Source organism: Neohortaea acidophila (genome assembly GCF_010093505.1).
Source record: "Neohortaea acidophila strain CBS 113389 unplaced genomic scaffold BDY17scaffold_7, whole genome shotgun sequence".
Taxonomy (NCBI): domain Eukaryota; kingdom Fungi; phylum Ascomycota; class Dothideomycetes; order Mycosphaerellales; family Teratosphaeriaceae; genus Neohortaea; species Neohortaea acidophila.
The window spans coordinates 1,235,258-1,251,373 of NW_022985516.1; the positions used below are offsets into that span (position 1 = coordinate 1,235,258).

General features: G+C 57.9%; 7 protein-coding genes across 7 annotated transcripts; 4 read left to right on the plus strand and 3 right to left on the minus strand.

Annotated features, from left to right (window-relative positions):
* Positions 1 to 84: 84 nt before the first annotated feature.
* On the plus strand, positions 85 to 2,574 carry BDY17DRAFT_300401 (retinal pigment epithelial membrane protein). The gene has a single exon (XM_033734050.1). It carries the CDS (start codon positions 364 to 366, stop codon positions 2,467 to 2,469), a length of 2,106 nt encoding a protein of 701 aa, XP_033588727.1. The 5' UTR covers positions 85 to 363; the 3' UTR covers positions 2,470 to 2,574.
* BDY17DRAFT_300402 (major facilitator superfamily domain-containing protein) lies at positions 2,575 to 4,996 on the minus strand. The gene has a single exon (XM_033734051.1). It carries the CDS (start codon positions 4,894 to 4,896, stop codon positions 2,917 to 2,919), a length of 1,980 nt encoding a protein of 659 aa, XP_033588728.1. The 5' UTR covers positions 4,897 to 4,996; the 3' UTR covers positions 2,575 to 2,916.
* Positions 4,997 to 5,753: 757 nt separating this feature from the next.
* BDY17DRAFT_178870 (uncharacterized protein) lies at positions 5,754 to 6,760 on the plus strand. The gene is made up of 3 exons (XM_033729889.1): positions 5,754 to 6,152; positions 6,372 to 6,587; positions 6,647 to 6,760. The coding sequence occupies exons 1-2, from the start codon at positions 5,815 to 5,817 to the stop codon at positions 6,538 to 6,540; spliced, it is 507 nt and encodes a 168-aa protein (XP_033588729.1). The 5' UTR covers positions 5,754 to 5,814; the 3' UTR covers positions 6,541 to 6,587; positions 6,647 to 6,760.
* Positions 6,648 to 8,802, minus strand: BDY17DRAFT_300405 (uncharacterized protein). The gene has a single exon (XM_033734052.1). It carries the CDS (start codon positions 8,689 to 8,691, stop codon positions 6,922 to 6,924), a length of 1,770 nt encoding a protein of 589 aa, XP_033588730.1. The 5' UTR covers positions 8,692 to 8,802; the 3' UTR covers positions 6,648 to 6,921.
* Positions 8,803 to 9,139: 337 nt separating this feature from the next.
* Positions 9,140 to 10,588, plus strand: BDY17DRAFT_253100 (ketopantoate reductase PanE/ApbA C terminal-domain-containing protein; the record flags this gene model as incomplete). The annotated part of the gene is made up of 2 exons (XM_033731314.1): positions 9,140 to 9,505; positions 9,596 to 10,588. The coding sequence occupies 2 exons, from the start codon at positions 9,140 to 9,142 to the stop codon at positions 10,586 to 10,588; spliced, it is 1,359 nt and encodes a 452-aa protein (XP_033588731.1).
* A 1,770-nt stretch (positions 10,589 to 12,358) lies between these two features.
* BDY17DRAFT_178760 (S-adenosyl-L-methionine-dependent methyltransferase) lies at positions 12,359 to 13,722 on the plus strand. The gene has a single exon (XM_033729888.1). The coding sequence runs from the start codon at positions 12,599 to 12,601 to the stop codon at positions 13,397 to 13,399; it is 801 nt and encodes a 266-aa protein (XP_033588732.1). The 5' UTR covers positions 12,359 to 12,598; the 3' UTR covers positions 13,400 to 13,722.
* BDY17DRAFT_178759 (uncharacterized protein) lies at positions 13,723 to 15,974 on the minus strand. The gene is made up of 3 exons (XM_033729887.1): positions 14,898 to 15,974; positions 14,473 to 14,846; positions 13,723 to 14,059 (listed from the first exon to the last, which is right to left on the minus strand). The coding sequence occupies exons 1-3, from the start codon at positions 15,741 to 15,743 to the stop codon at positions 14,047 to 14,049; spliced, it is 1,233 nt and encodes a 410-aa protein (XP_033588733.1). The 5' UTR covers positions 15,744 to 15,974; the 3' UTR covers positions 13,723 to 14,046.
* Positions 15,975 to 16,116: the final 142 nt, after the last annotated feature.

Sequence of the window (16,116 nt, forward strand, 5' to 3'; positions counted from 1 at the left end):
CAGGCCACGACTTCTGTCACTCACCCTTGACCGATTGACAGCTGCAGATGCAACCACGACGTCATTGCCAGGAAGGAGCTGTCGGGAAGCTCTGGCCTGGCCTGGCCTGCTCCTTGGCTCCCTCCGACTTTCGAGCGTCAGGATGAGGAGTCGGTGACGACGATCGAGACGGGGATAACGAGGACGAGCATGTGATAGTGGATCTCGTCGGCACGGAAGGAAGATGCTGGCGATGCTGGTTGGCGTCGACACTCCATCTCCTCCTCTGCCTCTGTCCATTCCGACGTGTTGACCACGAACAACATCCCTCCCTCCGCCACGACGTCCCCGCCACCCCTCGACGTGGTCGTCCAGCCCACGACCATGCCTCTGGCCGGCCAGAAGCGCAAGAGAGCGGCGAGCGGCGACATCCTCTCCACCCCGCAACCCAAACATCCATACCTCACCGGCAACTTCGCCCCCATCCACAACACCCTTCCCCTCACCCCGTGCTCCCACACGGGCACCATCCCGCCCGAACTGAGCGATGGCCAGTACGTACGCAACGGCAGCAACCCTGTCACGAACGAGGACCTGGGCAGAGATGCACACTGGTTCGACGGTGATGGCATGTTGTCTGGTGTCTCCTTCCGCAAGGACGACACTGGCATCGTCCCCGAGTTCGTCAACCAGTTCATCCTCACCGACTTGTATCTCAGCGCACTGTCGAGTCCGAGGCTGAAAGTCCCCATCCTCCCCTCCATCGCCACCTTGGTGCACCCGCTGTACAGCATCTTCTACGTCACCCTCCGCATCTTCCGCACCGTCTTGCTCGTCCTCCTCTCCCACCTGCCGGGCTCCAAACAAAAAATCAGAAAGATCAGTGTCGCCAACACCAACGTCCTCTATCACGATGGTAGAGCACTTGCCCTGTGCGAAAGTGGCCCCCCAATGCGTGTCCAACTACCTGAACTGGAAACGGTGGGCTGGTATAACGGCGATCGAGCGCAAGGCGAGCCGGAGAAGGAACGAGGTGCGGCACTGGGAGATGGCTCTGGGCTTCTTCAGTTCATGCGAGAGTGGACGACCGCTCATCCCAAAGTCGACCCGCAGACCAAGGAAATGCTCATGTTCCATTCTAGCTTCGCTCCGCCTTACGTGCAATACAGCATCATCCCCAAGGAGAAATCGCCTTCCGACGAGGCCGTTGCGAGCCAGAAACTGCTGAATGCCCCCGTGCCAGGCGTGCGCAAGGCCAAGATGATGCACGATTTCGGCGTGTCGCTAACCCACACGGTCATCATGGATCTCCCCTTGACCCTCGATCCCGTCAATCAGCTCAAAGGCCTACCCCCCGTGACCTACGATGCGTCACAGCCGTCCCGCTTTGGTGTCTTCCCCCGACGCAGTCCGGAGCAGGTTCAATGGTTCGAGACCGACGCAGCGTGCATTTACCACACCGCCAACACTTGGGACGATGTGAACGCCACGGGCAGCCCGACCGCCGTGAACATGCTCGCTTGTCGACTCACCTCGGCGACGTTGATCTACGCCGCCGCGAACATTGCCCCTCCCGCGCCCAAGTCGAACAAAAGGGTTGCTCAGGCCAATCGCCGCATGCCCTTCTTCGCCAAATACAACGAAGAGGAAGACCCGAGCCTATGGGAGCGCGCTCCACTCCTCGAGTCGCCCTCTGAGGAGAAAGACACATTCATCCGCGTCGATGCCCTCGAGAGTCCATCGTCCAACCCGGCCGCTTTCGACGAAGAGCAATGCCGTCTCTACTACTACCACTTCGACCTCAATAACGGCGCCCTCACCCACCAATGGGCCCTAGCCGCCATCCCCTTCGAATTTCCCTCCGTCCGCCCGGACCTCGAAATGCAACACGCCCGCTACGTCTACGGCTGCTCCACAACCACCACCTCCTTCTCCTCCGCCCTCGGCAAAGCCACCAAAATCGACGCCCTCGTCAAAGTCGACGTCAACCGCCTCATCGCAAACGGTAAATCCCACCCGCCCCAAAGCGTCACCGGCGTCGTCGACCCCCGCCCCATGGCCGCTATCCTCTCCGCCAACGACCCGCACGATCCCATCCAAGTCTTCCGCATGCCGCCCGGCTGGTTCGCGCAGGAACCGCGCTTCGTCCCCGCCGCTTCCAACGCCAGCGAGGACGACGGCTACCTCCTCTTCTACGCTTTCGACGAAGCACAGCTCAACGCCGCCGGCGATGCGCCCGACGATGTCTCCGACTCGCGTGCAAAGTCCGAGCTCTGGATCATCGATGCAAAGACGATGAAGGACGTGGTGGCGCGTGTGCAACTCCCGCAGAGGGTGCCGTATGGTCTGCACGGCACGTGGTTCTCCGCCGAGCAGATTCGCGCGCAGAGGCCGGCCGAGCAGCTGCGGAGTACGCGGGAGGTCTTAGGCGCGAAGGAGGTGGGGATGTGGATGGGAGTGAGGGATTGGTGTGAGAAGATGTTGGGGTGATGGATGTACTTTACAAATGTAGCATATTCGAATTGGAGTCCACGACTGGGTGGGACGATACCATGGGAATAGAAACGGATGTACACAATGATCTACGATCAATGATTCACTCTCTGAACGTTCCGTGATTGTGATGATATTCTCGGATTATATTGTCCGCACACAAATTACAAAAGAGAGTAGGTCGTCCTCGGCCAGAAGAGACCGCTATGCATCTTTCCCCAAGATCCATACGAGATTGATGAAAGCAGAAAAGCCCCGTCGTTCCCGTGTTTCCTCATCCGCCTGTACACATTCCAGAGATGTTAAAGCAAAACTCCATTCCGCACACAGCCTCGCGAGGCATGCACTCCCCCGGCCCCCGGCATTCAAAACAGCAAAACTCCCCCCCTGGCCCATCATCAGATTTATCCGGATTACCGCGTACTGTACACATTCTCCACCACCTCAGCCAGCAGCGTACTGGCTCCTCTTCCGCAGGGATTCGCCATACCACCACAGGATGAACGGCGCGGGCAAGCCAATAGCGACCGCCGCGCAGGCCAACACCGTATTGCCCCAGCCCCAGCCGAGGGCATCGTACATGGCATTAGCGAACAGCGGAAACGCAAACCCACCCAGCGAGCGGAAGAGCGTGGTGGCCGCGATGGCGGACGCGGCGTAGCGCGTGTACGCGTCGACAATGTACGTCTGGCAGTTCTGGAAGACGAGCTGGTTGCCGGCCGCGAAAATCGCGGTGCCGATGTTGGGCACCAGCCAGAACACGCGGTACTCCGCCGTCCAGCCGTAGAGGGCGAGGCCGATGGGCACCATGATGGCCCCTGGGAACATGAGGGGCACGCGGAACTCGGAGCGGCCGACGTCGCCGTTGCGCGCTTTGAGGTGCTTGTAGATCCTGTCCGCGGTGCGGGCGGCGATCTGCGTGCCGACGAAGAAGCCCAGCCCCAGCGAGATGTAGTTCAGGCCGCCGATTTCGATGCTCTCGTTGTAGTAGCGCGGGCTGGTCCAGAGGACGGGGAAGGTGGCGAGGACGAGGTAGAGGACGCCGTAGACGAAGCCGATGTAGAGCGCGAGGATCTGCACGATGGGCTGCGTCGCGAGCAGGCGGAAGGGGCGCTGCAGCGCGATGCCGATGTGCGTGCGGAACTTGCGGTTGGGAGTGTCGAATTCGGTGTGCAGCTCGCGGTTCCCCGTGATCTTGATGAGCTCCTTCTTCTTGCTCGTCAGCAGCGCCGCGGCGTACGTTTCTTGCAGGAAGAAGAGGCCCAGCCCTTGCACGAGCATGGCGGCGATGGAGGTGGAGTAGAAGACCCAGCGCCAGGTGGTGTTTTGTGCGATGAAGCCACCGGCGATGGGCCCAATGGCGGGCCCGAGGAGGGGCATGAGAGAGTAGAGTGCCATGGCCTTGCCGCGCTCTTGCGGGAGCCAAATGTCGCCAAGTACACCACCGCCGATGCCGAGCGGCGCACTGCCACCCAGCCCGGAGAGGAAGCGGAAGGCGACAATCTGGCCGATGTTCTGGGAGAAGCCGCAGGCGAGGTTGAAGACAAAGTAGAAGAGGTTGGAGAGCTGCAGGATGATGCGGCGGCCGAAAATTTCGGAGAGGGGCCCGAGGAAGAGAGGGCCGACGGCGAAGCCGAGGATGAAGGCGGAGAGGGCGAGATTGGTGGTGGACATGGAGGTGTGGAACTCGTCGCGAATGTGACCGAGCGCGGGCGCGATCATGGACGAGGAGACGGGGGAGATGAAGGTGAAGAGGGAGACGGTGATGGTGGCCAGCCACTTCTTCCGCCGCGGCCAGTTCTTGGGATTGTCCGGGTCGCCGGGCCCGTCCCACGTCACGAGGTTGATGTCCTTTTCGCCCTTCTTGGAGCGTGTTGACGCGCCGCGCTTCACCGTGCCGCCGCGGATGATCTGGATCTGGCCGAAGGTGGCGCCGTCGCTCTGCTGCGGCAGCGGCCACTCGCCCTGCTGCTCCTCGTCATCCCACTCCCACTCTTCGTCCTCCTCCTCTTCGGCCTGGAAGTCGTGCACCGCGCCAGCGTAGTAGTCCAGGTCCGACACGATGAGATGCAGGTCGACGATGCTCTCGCGCGGCAGGCTCTTGGTCGAGCGGACGGAGTTGCCGCGGCGGATGGCACTATTGTTGTTGTTGAAGGTGTTGTTGGTGGCCTGGCCCTCGCGGAACCATTGCGGCGGGTGGAGGGAGGTGTGTTGGTGGCGGATGGGCTCGATGTGGTCGTGGGAGATCCAGGGAAACTCGTCGGTGGAGGCGTTGACGGTCGAGCCGCCGCTGCGCAGACGCGCCTCCTCGACCTCCTCGATGGGCCGGTTGCTGAGGGAGTAGGAGTCGGTGTCCGTCCAGCCGCTGTGGCCCGTGTTCCACGACTTGACGGTGCCGATGGTGCTGCGCGGAGTGTTGGCCATGGTGTGTGTGCCGTGCCTGGCGCGCGCGCGAGATGGCTAGAGCAGCAACGGTGATGGGAGGGATGTGGCACGTGGGGACATTGGTTGAGTGAAAAGGAGGGAGGCAGGTTGACAAGCACAGACAAAACTCCTACTGGGAGAGGAGGAAGGGAGAACACGCCCGACCGTTACATAAACCCACTCTCCCCGTCCGTTTCCCGTCCCATGTCCATCTCACCCCCATCCCGTCCACCCAGCGCATCCACCCAGCCTTTCTCCCTCCCTCCCGTCATGACGCCGACACGCTTTGGCAAGCCAATTTAAGCATCCCTTCCGCCTGCCCCAAAGCGGCTGGGCAGCTGCAGCTTGTTCTCGCTTATTTGCCCCCATCCAGCTTAGCCCGCGCCCGCCGTGCTATTTCGGAATTGCGTGCACGCAGGGGATTGGCCGTGGGTGCATCGAGGGGCCGAACCTGCGCCGCATCCATTTTTCCTTCGTCCACCAATGCCTCACGGCGAGCAAGACCTCCTCGTATACGCCCCAGAGTCTGACCACCCATGCTGTAATTTCACCACGCGCATTCCCGACATTGGCGGGAGATGGGACGATGCCGGACGCCGTCGGTAGCGATCTGGATCGTGTCTTTCCCTTGTCCCTGGGTCCCTCACAAACTCCCGCGGCCAAGTGCAGCCAAGTGCCCCGTTTAGGCTTAGACTATCGAAACTTTACGAACAACATCCCGACCCCTTCGCCGCTAACCCCTTTCCCGCTCCACCTCGCGGCCAGGCATCATTGATTTGACACACGTAACATCGGGATCAGATAAGCCGTTCGGAATCACACGTCTCGTATCAGGTGAGGCGATCCACTCGTATCCTCACACATGAGGTGAGAACAACTCCTCCTCCAGACGGTTGGTGTTCGGCCACCGGACGATCGATGGGGCATCTGGAAACGACCCATCCTCCACTCCGCAGAGCCCCATCAGCACAATTTCCCGCGTCCAACGGTTCAAGAGCGCGCGCGAGCTGCAATCCTTCCGGCTTGGTCTTATTACATATGCGTGCCTCCCCGCTATGCTACATGCTGGGGGTTTTCTTGTTCTGCGTGCTCCATGCTATTTGTTCGCTTCTCCTCTTGCATGGCTTTCATCTCGTACGCGTCGACTGGTTCCCACACGTGCTCCCAATGTCTTGTCGAGAACAATGCATTGTACCAACACCGTTGGCCTCTTTGTCCGTCAAGGCATCATCGAAGCGCCGAGCATATGCGGCCAGGTTAGTAACTTGGTCTCCGTATGCGTGTCAGATGCAGCGCCTCGATCTGTCCAACACACCCCCGACACAGCCTGTCGCGTGCCGCCCCACGTGTGTCAGAACACCATGCCGGGCCACCAGCTACTACACATAGCAAAATTCCGGAAAGACGGCGTAGACCTGTCATCCTCGTCCGGCGTTCCGCATCTTTTGACTGTAGCACACACACCAACCAAGTAGAAACAAGCCAGAAACAAGCCCTGCTGAGCGTGTATCGCAAGGACTCGGCCGATCCCGTCTGAGGAGGCCAAAAAAGTCGCCGAGTAGAGTGAGTCAGACTCTTCATCACGCCCCGAAACCCGACAGGAATCACACCGCAACGCAGCAAAAGAAAGCGCAATGCCTGTAGGGGTCGATCCGCGACTCGAACGCGGGGCCTCTCGCAATTTGCTTGGGGTTTGTGTCCCTAAGCGAGAATCATACCTGATGGGCGATGTTAATCAAACTGAATCTAGGTTGCTAGGGTTGTGTGGACTCGGCTTACCACTAGACCAATCGACCTGATTCCGGGGGGAATTCGGAGAAGAGCGGCTATCAAATTGTATATGACACTTTGAACCAACGAAAACTGGAAACTACCCGAGTCACGACTCGACTCGACTCTTCTTCCTCACGCGATGCTTTCGGATGAATCGCGGAATGAATCAAGTGTCTTGCTAATATTCTCTGGGTATATTGAAGTCTTCTATGCATACGGCGGGCTAGACGTCCTCATACACTTTCAGTACTGTCAAGGTACCCCAACCCCAAACATGTCCTCAACGGCTCTCATAGCCAGCTCCCTCATCTCCTGCACTTCCTCTCGACTCTCCTTCCCCGCCTTCAGCATGTTCCGCCATCCCTCGAGCTTCCCGCCGATCCCCACACCATCACGAGCGACGAGTTGGTATTGTTTGATCATCCTGCTGGTATCCTTGCCGGCACTCATGAACAATGCATCTGATGGCGAGGCCTGCGCAAGAAGAATCCAGAGAAGATTCTGCAGCACGTCCGAGCCACGTTGCATTTTCTGCATGGCTTGGATCCGCTCGCGCAGAGTCGCTTTCTGCACTTGCTTGATTGAGTCGGTGTCAGGCGGAGGGATCTCACATTTCTTGCGGAACTTGTCCACCGCCGTGTGCAGTTCTGTTAGTGTCTTTGTGCGACTGCATGTCTGCTGCAGCTTTTCGATCTCCTTGAGTCGATTTCTTTGTGCGGGCAAGACGAGCTTTTCGTCCCGAACACGGGCGAAAACTTGAGAAATGACATCGCGGCGAAAGTACTCGCCGACGAATTCTTCCTGGTGCTGCCTCAATGTGGCGTCTTCCACAAGACCTGCGACGTAGAGCACAAGTGGTACCAAAACGAGGGCTTCGAGTAGTCGTGCGAAGGCAAGGGATTTCACAGACTCCGCATCGTGGACTGCCGAATCGAAGATGCCGTCGAGTCTCTGGCGGTGTGTGGTCTTCAGCAGTAAAGCTGTGAGATTTGGTTTTGACGCTCTCTTCGTGAGCTCGGCATGCATAGCGGGATCGGGTTTACTGTCCACAAAGCCGGCTTCGACGGATGATCGAAGTATGGCTTTCCATTCGTCGTCAACGCTCTTGAGTAGCAACGATGTGGCTATCAAACTCGACCCATCATCCGCCTCGAGTTGCTTGAAAGTGTGCTCAGAAGAAGGACTTTGCAACTCGAAGGTGGCGCGTATGTCTTCTCCCATTTTGGCGTTCGGGTGTCCAGTGTCGTTGTGAAGTATGCAGTACCCGTCCACTATCAGTGACTGAACACTTTGCTGCACAGCCAGATTGTAATCGTCCTGGAGCTTCTTTTGAAGGGCCGAGAGAAAATTAGCTGGTACAAACTCGAGCCCTTGGTCGTTCTCCTCGATATGGCCGTCCACCGCGGCACCGTTAGTCCGCACTTCGTCGGTCAAGACGCGGAGGATGAAATGAGGGATATCCGGTAATCGGTCGCTCAGTCGCACCTTCTCTGTCGACCCTTGATCTCCCATTAAGCGCGTGAGCTCATGCCGTACGCCTTGCACGTGCTCGACTCCCGCAACCAAGACCGAGTGTGGATGCGATGGATCTGAATATGACCGGAGAGATCCAGTCCGAACACGATCCTCAAGAGACTCATAGCTAACGTCACGCTCCCTGGTGAACGAATACAAATCCACGAACGCGCCCTGTGATCGTTTCACGAGATCGTTGCATATTGTTTCGAACTCCTGGAATGAGACAAGCGAAGTTTTGTCGGAACTGAAGTACACTTCACCGTCGTAGCAATCGAGAATCCAGCGGGTATCTTTGACGCCAAGTCGTGAAGGAAGGTCACGCAGTCTAATCCGGTTTACTTCTGTCCTGAACAGTGCCTGAAAGCGAGCGAGAACCTTTTGCGAGTTGAGGAGTGTGTTGCCGGACAGGCTTCGGACGAGAGACGGCTGAGTTTCGATTGGAGTCGGAGGCGGAAAGGCGGAGATCAAGGCGGCAATGTCGCCGGATGCAAAGATGGGAGCCATGTGTCTTTTACCACGTCATCAGCCATGTCCCCGTGCGATATGCGGTCGTCGTTGGGGTCGCAGAAGTGTTGATATTCGGACAGCAGAAACGAGGTTCGCGAAGTGTTAGGGTTGCTCAACCCTAAGATGTTACGACCTCACCTCTCCGACATGCATTGCATCACCATCTCGTTTCCAACATTCCACCTTGCTCTCACCCCTCGACACAACAATCACTACTCCTAGCTCCTCGCAAAAGACCACTCGACGAAAGTACCCAGCAGGATATGCCAACTCGCTAAAGACCTCGGCAACGCTGTCTCCCACACTCTTCTGCGCTCTCCCGCGCGCCTCCATCTTCCTTCGCCGCGGATGCTTCTCCGGTGATCTCGTCTTCGGCCAAGTCGTTTGCTTTTCCATCGCACAACAACCCCTGCGAGCTCCATGGTGGAACGGTAGCGGCGTGGAAATGGCGGCCAAGCAGGGTGACGGATCCGAGGCCTTGGTGGAGCAAGAGGCGGCGCCGGATACACAACCAGCAGAATACTCGGACGATGAGCACTTGAGTGCCATTGACAAGCAATACGCCGCCACTTCTTCCGCCGTCCCACGACGCATCCATATCCTGGGCACGGGGAGCATCGGCAAACTGGTGGCGCATGCACTACGAGGAATCGCGAAGCCGCCGCCCATCACGTTGATCTTCCACCGATATCAACTTTTAAAAGCATGGCAGGAGGGCAAACAGGAAATCACGATCCACGATGACGGCCATGACATTCCCCGGTCGGGTTTTGACGTTGAGTTGATGCAGGAGGTACGGAAGCAGCACGGCGTCGAACTCCGAGACGGGCAGGAAAGCGCATACGATCTCAGCGATCGGCATGGAAACCTCAGACCACACGAGGCTGCAAAGTTGTTGAAGTCGCAGCAAGGGCAGCAGCCACAACAAGAACCACCCGCCGATGCCTCTCCGCTCCCCTCCCAGTCTTTCGTCAGCGACGAGCCCATCTACAATCTCATCGTCACCACCAAAGCTGCGATCACCGTCCCTGCTTTGTCCGCGGTCAAGCACCGCATTGGCCCCACCAGCACCATCTGCTTCCTTCAAAACGGCATGGGCATCATCGACGAAGTCAACGCCAAACTCTTTCCGGATGAAGACTCCCGCCCCAACTACATCCAAGGCATCCTCACGCATGGCGCGAATGTGCCACCGGAGAAGAAAGACCCATTTTACGCCGTGCACGCCGGCCATGGCAGTATTGCCCTCGGCCTCCTGCCCCGCGCCAAATCCACTGCAAATAAGTCCGAAGCCGCCGACGATGCTCCCAAAGACGAAAAAGACATCCGTCCCAAACAATGGGCAGCTACCTCCCGCTACCTACTGCGCACCCTTACCCGATGTCCAGTTCTGTGTGCTGTAGGCTTCACGCCAACAGAGCTCCTGCAACAACAGCTCGAGAAGCTCGTAGCCAACAGCGTCGTCAACCCCCTCACCGCCCTACTCGACAACCGCAACGGCGCCCTGCTCTACAACTTCGCCCTGACACGCACCATGCGCCTCCTCCTAGCAGAAACCAGCCACGTCATCACGCACCTGCCCGAACTCCGCGGCCTACCCGGTCTCGAGCAGCGCTTCAGCACCGAGCGCCTGGAGACGCTCGTCGTCGGCGTCGCCAACAAAACCAAGGACAACATCAGCAGCATGCTGGCGGACGTGCGCGCCGGCCGCAAGACGGAGATTGAGTACATCAATGGGTATATCGTCAAGCGCGGCGAGGAGCTGGGCGTCAAGTGTTTGGTGAATTACGCGATTATGCAGACGGTGATTGGCAAGGCGCAGATGCTGCAGCGCGAGACGAGAGGCGAGGTGGCGACGGAGGAGGAGAAGGGGAGGGCGTTGCGGGGGGATTAGAGGGAGGCGTTCGCAAGACTTGACTTGGATATGCTTGATCATCACGACTACAGTTGGCAGAGCCGGAGGAGTGAGAGAGACGTACGTTGTACATGCTGCGATACACAACGAGGCGTCACGCAGGATCGCTCTCCGCATTCTATGTCGAAGTCCGCCTTCTCGGCAAGCCCCTCAAGCGCCATCACTGCGTTCCTGAAATCGCCCTCTTGAACCTCGCCCGGCTCACCGTCGCCCGAGGCCACATTCGACCATTGGAACGTCGGCATGGTCACCTCGAGTCTCGCGTCCCTGCCGTAGATATCCCTGCTCTCGTTGCTGGGGCAGTCCTCCAGTTTCGAGAGGAAGTCGATTGCTTCTTCGACGAGCTCGCTAAGAAGGCGCACGACTTGTTAGCATCGGGACGCCGGAGGAGGTTGGAGAACGGAAGGGGAAGGCCAGAAGACGTACTCATCCTCGACAAGGCCTCTCCTGTCGTCCATTTGGACGATGGTGTTTTCCGTACGGCCCTCGGAGCCTTCGCCGGTAATTTCGAGTACCCTGTCGTTTCCTAGAGGACGGCGCGGGCGTGAGGAGACGAGCGCGGAAGGGGAGGAGCGAAGTGGGATGGCAACGTACCTGCAAACGGGCGAGTCAAGGTGACTTTGAAGGTGGTTTCTGTCTCCTGACGAAGGAAGCGTTAGCCCTTGTTTTCTCGATTCTCAACGAACCCTGTTTCCTTACCATTTTGAGATTTGTTGAATAAGATCGGACTGAAGTACCGATGAGAGTTTCTCGTTTTCTGCTGAAGAAGGACTGGAACGGTAGACGGAGAGAAGGATTCGATTTGATGTATACGATCTTTTTTATCCATTGGACCCCAATGGCTGAGGTCATAGCGCGTTGCAGCTGGATTTCGATGGGGCCACAGAATAGTTCGATTGGCATTGATCGGAGATTCTACGCGAGGGACAAGCGTCATGTCGCGGTGCTCCGACGGATCATTGAGAAAGCATGTTCCGGGCGATTGGCGTCGATGTGTCCACCACAAGTGGAGCGAGTGGGAGACGTGGATGCACGCCACTCCACTTTCGTGCAGCAGAAGGGCAGGCGTTGCGAGGGGATTTCGAGGGCAATCGAGACGTTTGTACGTGTTTGATCGTCACAAGTACAGTTGGGAGAATCGGAGGAGTGAATGATCTCACATTGCCTACGCCAGCATCAAAACGATCTACATAACGAAGAGATCCATCTCAAAGCGCCACATTCCAATTGGCACTCTGCGCCAGAATCTCAAGCCCCATCACTGCACGCCTGAACTCCCGTCGCTGCTCCTCCGAAACCTCCCCCTCGCCCTCCCCCACATTCGACCATTGGAATGTCGGAGTGGCCACCGCCGCAAAGGATTGCGCCACGACAACCTCCTCGGAATCTTTACGCCGCGGATTGAGCGAATGCCTGCAAGGTGTGGCCCAACAATGGTTCATGAATCAGCTCTCCGACGAGAATCGCGCCTGAATCCGCCGAGGCCATAGCATCGAGCGCTAGGAGAAACTTCTCTTCAAGAAATTCAAGATGTCGACCTCTGAAGCACTTAACCTGCTTGAGCAAGAGGAAGTACAATGTCAACAGCGTGAAGAAAGGTCGAGCTGTCGCTGAATGCATTATGTCCGTGGTGCGGCTCGCTAAGGATGATAAAGACGGTGTCAGCCGGAAGATAAAAGCTAATGGCGATGGGAAGTTGGTGAATTACACTATAAAGGGAATCATGCCTAGCCTTTCACCGCGAGCGGCCTTTCAAACGGACGGCTTTCATCCAGATGGCGGCCTCCCGGTCCACAAACGAAGCCGTGCGTGGCAATGAAAGCGATGCCGCCTCGCCATGGACCTACCATCAGGACAAAGACGCGCAATACTCGCTGCCGAACAGGTATGGCATCTACTACGCTCACTGCAGTGCAAGGCTGATCGAATCCATCCAGCTCGCCCGAACAAGAGCGTTTAGAAGAACAGGCGGCCTTGCTTTCCGTTTTGATGCACCACCGCGTCCTCCACGCTCCCGTCAAAGACGGCAAAGACGTGCGGTGTCTCGACGTCGGCTGCGGCACAGGCGTAGTCACCGACACTATCGCCACAGCTTTCCCGCAAGCGCAGTGCTATGGTCTCGACCTCTCGCCCGTCCCCGTGCTGCGGGCGCGGAAATCCAACGTGCGTTTCTTCCAAGGCAATATCAGCACCCAGCGTCCGTCACAATGGACCGCGGACGATGGGGGCGTAGGTTTCGCGCAAGACCGTGAAGTCTTCGACTATATCTTCGGTCGACTCCTTGTTTGCGGCATGACGGACTGGCCGTCCTACGTCCAGACGCAATTTGACCTGCTGAAACCCGGAGGCTGGGCGGAAGTGCACGACCACGATTGGACCTATTTCAACGACGCCGGCGAGGTCATCTCCAACGAATGGTTCTGGCTTCAAGGCCTCTCCTCCATATGCGAGGGGAAGAAAGGGATGGATCTCCGCTGCGGAAGCAAGGCGGCGCAATGGATGGAGCAGGCAGGGTTCGGCGACATCCGGGTGGCCAGGTACAAGTGGTCGTATGATCCCTTCGAAAAGGAGCCGGGAGTTCGGGAGTTCGCAGCCTGGCATCAGAAGCGGCAGCCCCCACTGGTCTGCACCGTGGTGGAACGAGCGTTCACTAGTGGGTTGGGGGCGGGCATGGTCGATCATGAGACGATCGTGCGGATGCAGGAGGACGTGTTGAGCAAAATGGCGCCGCAGAGGGGCAAACACGCGTGGTTCTATGTGACAATTGGGCGGAAGCCGGAAGTGCCTTAGCAATAATCCGTACAATATTCGAGTGCTCGCAACCCCCGATTAGATCTTCAGTGTCTGCATTCGAAGATCGTAAAAGCGAGTGGTCGAGGAGTGATGCGGAGTTGTGGAGTTGGCCCCGACCACTCCACTCCCCTGCTTCGGCTGCTTCAATGCTTCTCCACTCTCCTACTTCCGCTCCTCAGCACAAGAACGACGTGACGTAGTGTCAAGATGCTGAAAAGAATGATCCGGCGGCGACGTTGACTGATCTTCGATGTCTTGGGCTACTCCACCCTCGCTCGTACTTCGGCCATGCACAGGGAAGACGTTAGGTAATATCGAGAGGCAATCGAGAGAGGGTTCGTTCACGGAACTATAGTCTCATTAAAGTCAGACTCGGGTATAGTAAAAGCAAGCTGCTAAACGAAAGCCTGCCGATCGTATACTGCCCGATCTGTGAGCATCAAAATAGACACTCTCCAAAGCTCTCGTCCCTCTTATACCACCTCCTGGTTCGCACTCTCCCCTCCCAGACTTCCAGATCGACCTCGTGGATGGTTTAGCCACCCAAAACTAACCCCTTGCCCATCGCATCCCTCAGGTTCTCCTCCTCTGCCCTCGACTTGAAGAAGTCCAACACTTCGTCCATGACGGCAGGCCAGATGAGCTCATCGGTATCGACTCCAGCCGAGTACGTGGGGCACGAGACCACGTTGCTGTCGTAGTCGTAGCTCTCGGCCATGGGATCCTCGTCATTGTCGTTGACGTCTGCTTCGTGTTGGGTGGCGGACTCCAAGGATGTGCGCGGCTGAGAGGGAGCAGGGACTTCGGACTCGGCGCTCGACACGGTGGACATCGATAGATGCTTGTTCTTGATCGTCGGCGAGAAGGGGGGGACGAGGTCGGGGATGATGACGGGCTCGCAGCCGGCGAGGGATTCGCTGCCTTTGTGTCCACAGCCGTGCGACTCGAGCTGGGAGTCGATGGAGGTCGGAACGATGACCAGGCTTTCCGTGGATTTGCTGGCCTCCTCGTTGACTTCTTTGGTGTTGAATTTCTCATCTCCCGTGTTGCTGTCCACGTCTCCATCATGCTCTTCTTGCGAAGGGTGGTTGATCTTCTTCATCGCACCAGGCGCATTCACCCAGGTCCCCATCGGCTTACTTGACTTGATCCAGCACTTGCCCGTCGAGTGCAAAAAGGTCTTCGTGGTCTGACTCTTCAGCATCGTCGGGTCATGCGCAGGCTCCATGAAAGCCATGCCAGAAACCATGCTACCGATTCTGGCTGTGTGGTCGCGATGGAGCTGGGCGTCCATGTAGTTGATGAAAGCCTCTGCGCCATCCGAGATGCCCACGATCCAGAGACGAAGGCTGGACTCGTGAACGATGAGCTGGTCAAGGATGCCATCAAAGAAGGTTCCGACGTGTTCGTACGGAGTATAATGACCGGGTATCTTGTTGTGGTCCTGGACACATGTTAGGGGGTTTGATGGACAGACATGGCGGTAGAAACGTACGTTGTCGATCTTGTGCGCCTGCGCCAGAGCGTTAGGCTTGGGCCTCGCCAACCACGAAACCTGAGTCATGGCCTCGTTCAATTGCGGCGAGTACAGGCGCTGGCCGGGGTTGAGTAGGATGAGGCCAGGGGTGGCGCTCGATTCGTCTGCAGCACCCACGGAGTCGATTCTGTTGGAAGTAGTCACGCCTGCTTTGGCGACACCAGCCGCTTCCGCCTCGTCGCGCGAAGGAAGGCCGCCGAATCCCAGAGTCATCAGCTTCCGCACCAAACCCACCGCAGTGGCCTCCTGCAAGCCGCCCTCGCGCATCGCGCTCCTCCACGCCCAGACGATGGGGTCCTGATTGTGCTCACCAATGACCACGATGATGTCACGCTTGTTTTGCATCTCCGACAAGTCCGTGGTGAAAATGGGGAGGCTCGGCGATCCCTTCACCGGCTCGTCGGACAGCCTCGTGCCATCTGGCCCGCCGCAGTAGATCGGCCTCACTCCCAGTTTCGCCAGATCCTTCTTCACCGCCCGCCGCACACCCGCGTGCAGTGCCTCGCGATGCACCTCATTCGCCCGCTCCGAATCCGAGATGTATGAAGGGGAGAACGAGTGAGGGGGTGCGATACTTACGACTTGGCCCTTGGCGTCGATCATGTACCCGAGCTCTTCCAGGCTGTCGGGGTAGCGTGGGTCGGCGGGCAGGTTGTTACCGGAGCGCACAAACATCTTGTTGAGGAGTTTGGTTGTGGATGAGTGGGAGCGTGGCTGGTGTTTCTGTTGATGTTGTTTGGTGGCAGGCGGCGTGGTGACGGTGTGCCAGAATCGGGAGATGGGTGATGTTGATGTGAAGCTCATCGCCGATGAAGAGCGGAGAGAAGGAGTGAGTGAAGAGAGCGAGGGAGCGAGGGAATGTGAGGAAAGTGATATATTGTGGATGATGAAGGTGGAAGGGAACACGGCCGCACAAGCAAATGAAGAAGGTCGCGTGCAGGGTTTGTGATGTTTCAGGCGGAAGCAGCGACCCGTGAAGTGTTTGCTGAGGAAGGTGCGAGAAGCCGGCCGGTGAATGAGACAAACAATGGATGGCAAACGGTGACGGTAGCACAAGCCGTGCTAATCGGATGCTTCCACGAGTGTGTGATGACTTCGATGATTGTGTCGTTGATGCGCCGGTCTTGGATATCTGGTGTTCCTGACCCTCGCCCAACGCCTGCGCTATGCATTCACG

What these genes read in the sequence shown, in the direction of transcription:
- BDY17DRAFT_300401 (XM_033734050.1), top strand. Translation starts at nt 364, where the DNA reads ATGCCTCTGGCCGGCCAGAAGCGCAAGAGAGCGGCGAGCGGCGACATC.
- BDY17DRAFT_178759 (XM_033729887.1), bottom strand. Translation starts at nt 15,743, where the DNA reads ATGAGCTTCACATCAACATCACCCATCTCCCGATTCTGGCACACCGTC. An exon ending in AGGCGCACAAGATCGACAAC is followed by an intron (nt 14,847 to 14,897) that starts GTACGTTTCTAC and finishes ACATGTGTCCAG; the next exon opens with GACCACAACAAGATACCCGG.
- BDY17DRAFT_178870 (XM_033729889.1), top strand. Translation starts at nt 5,815, where the DNA reads ATGGGGCATCTGGAAACGACCCATCCTCCACTCCGCAGAGCCCCATCA. An exon ending in CGCCGAGCATATGCGGCCAG is followed by an intron (nt 6,153 to 6,371) that starts GTTAGTAACTTG and finishes CCAACCAAGTAG; the next exon opens with AAACAAGCCAGAAACAAGCC.
- BDY17DRAFT_300405 (XM_033734052.1), bottom strand. Translation starts at nt 8,691, where the DNA reads ATGGCTCCCATCTTTGCATCCGGCGACATTGCCGCCTTGATCTCCGCC.
- BDY17DRAFT_300402 (XM_033734051.1), bottom strand. Translation starts at nt 4,896, where the DNA reads ATGGCCAACACTCCGCGCAGCACCATCGGCACCGTCAAGTCGTGGAAC.
- BDY17DRAFT_178760 (XM_033729888.1), top strand. Translation starts at nt 12,599, where the DNA reads ATGCACCACCGCGTCCTCCACGCTCCCGTCAAAGACGGCAAAGACGTG.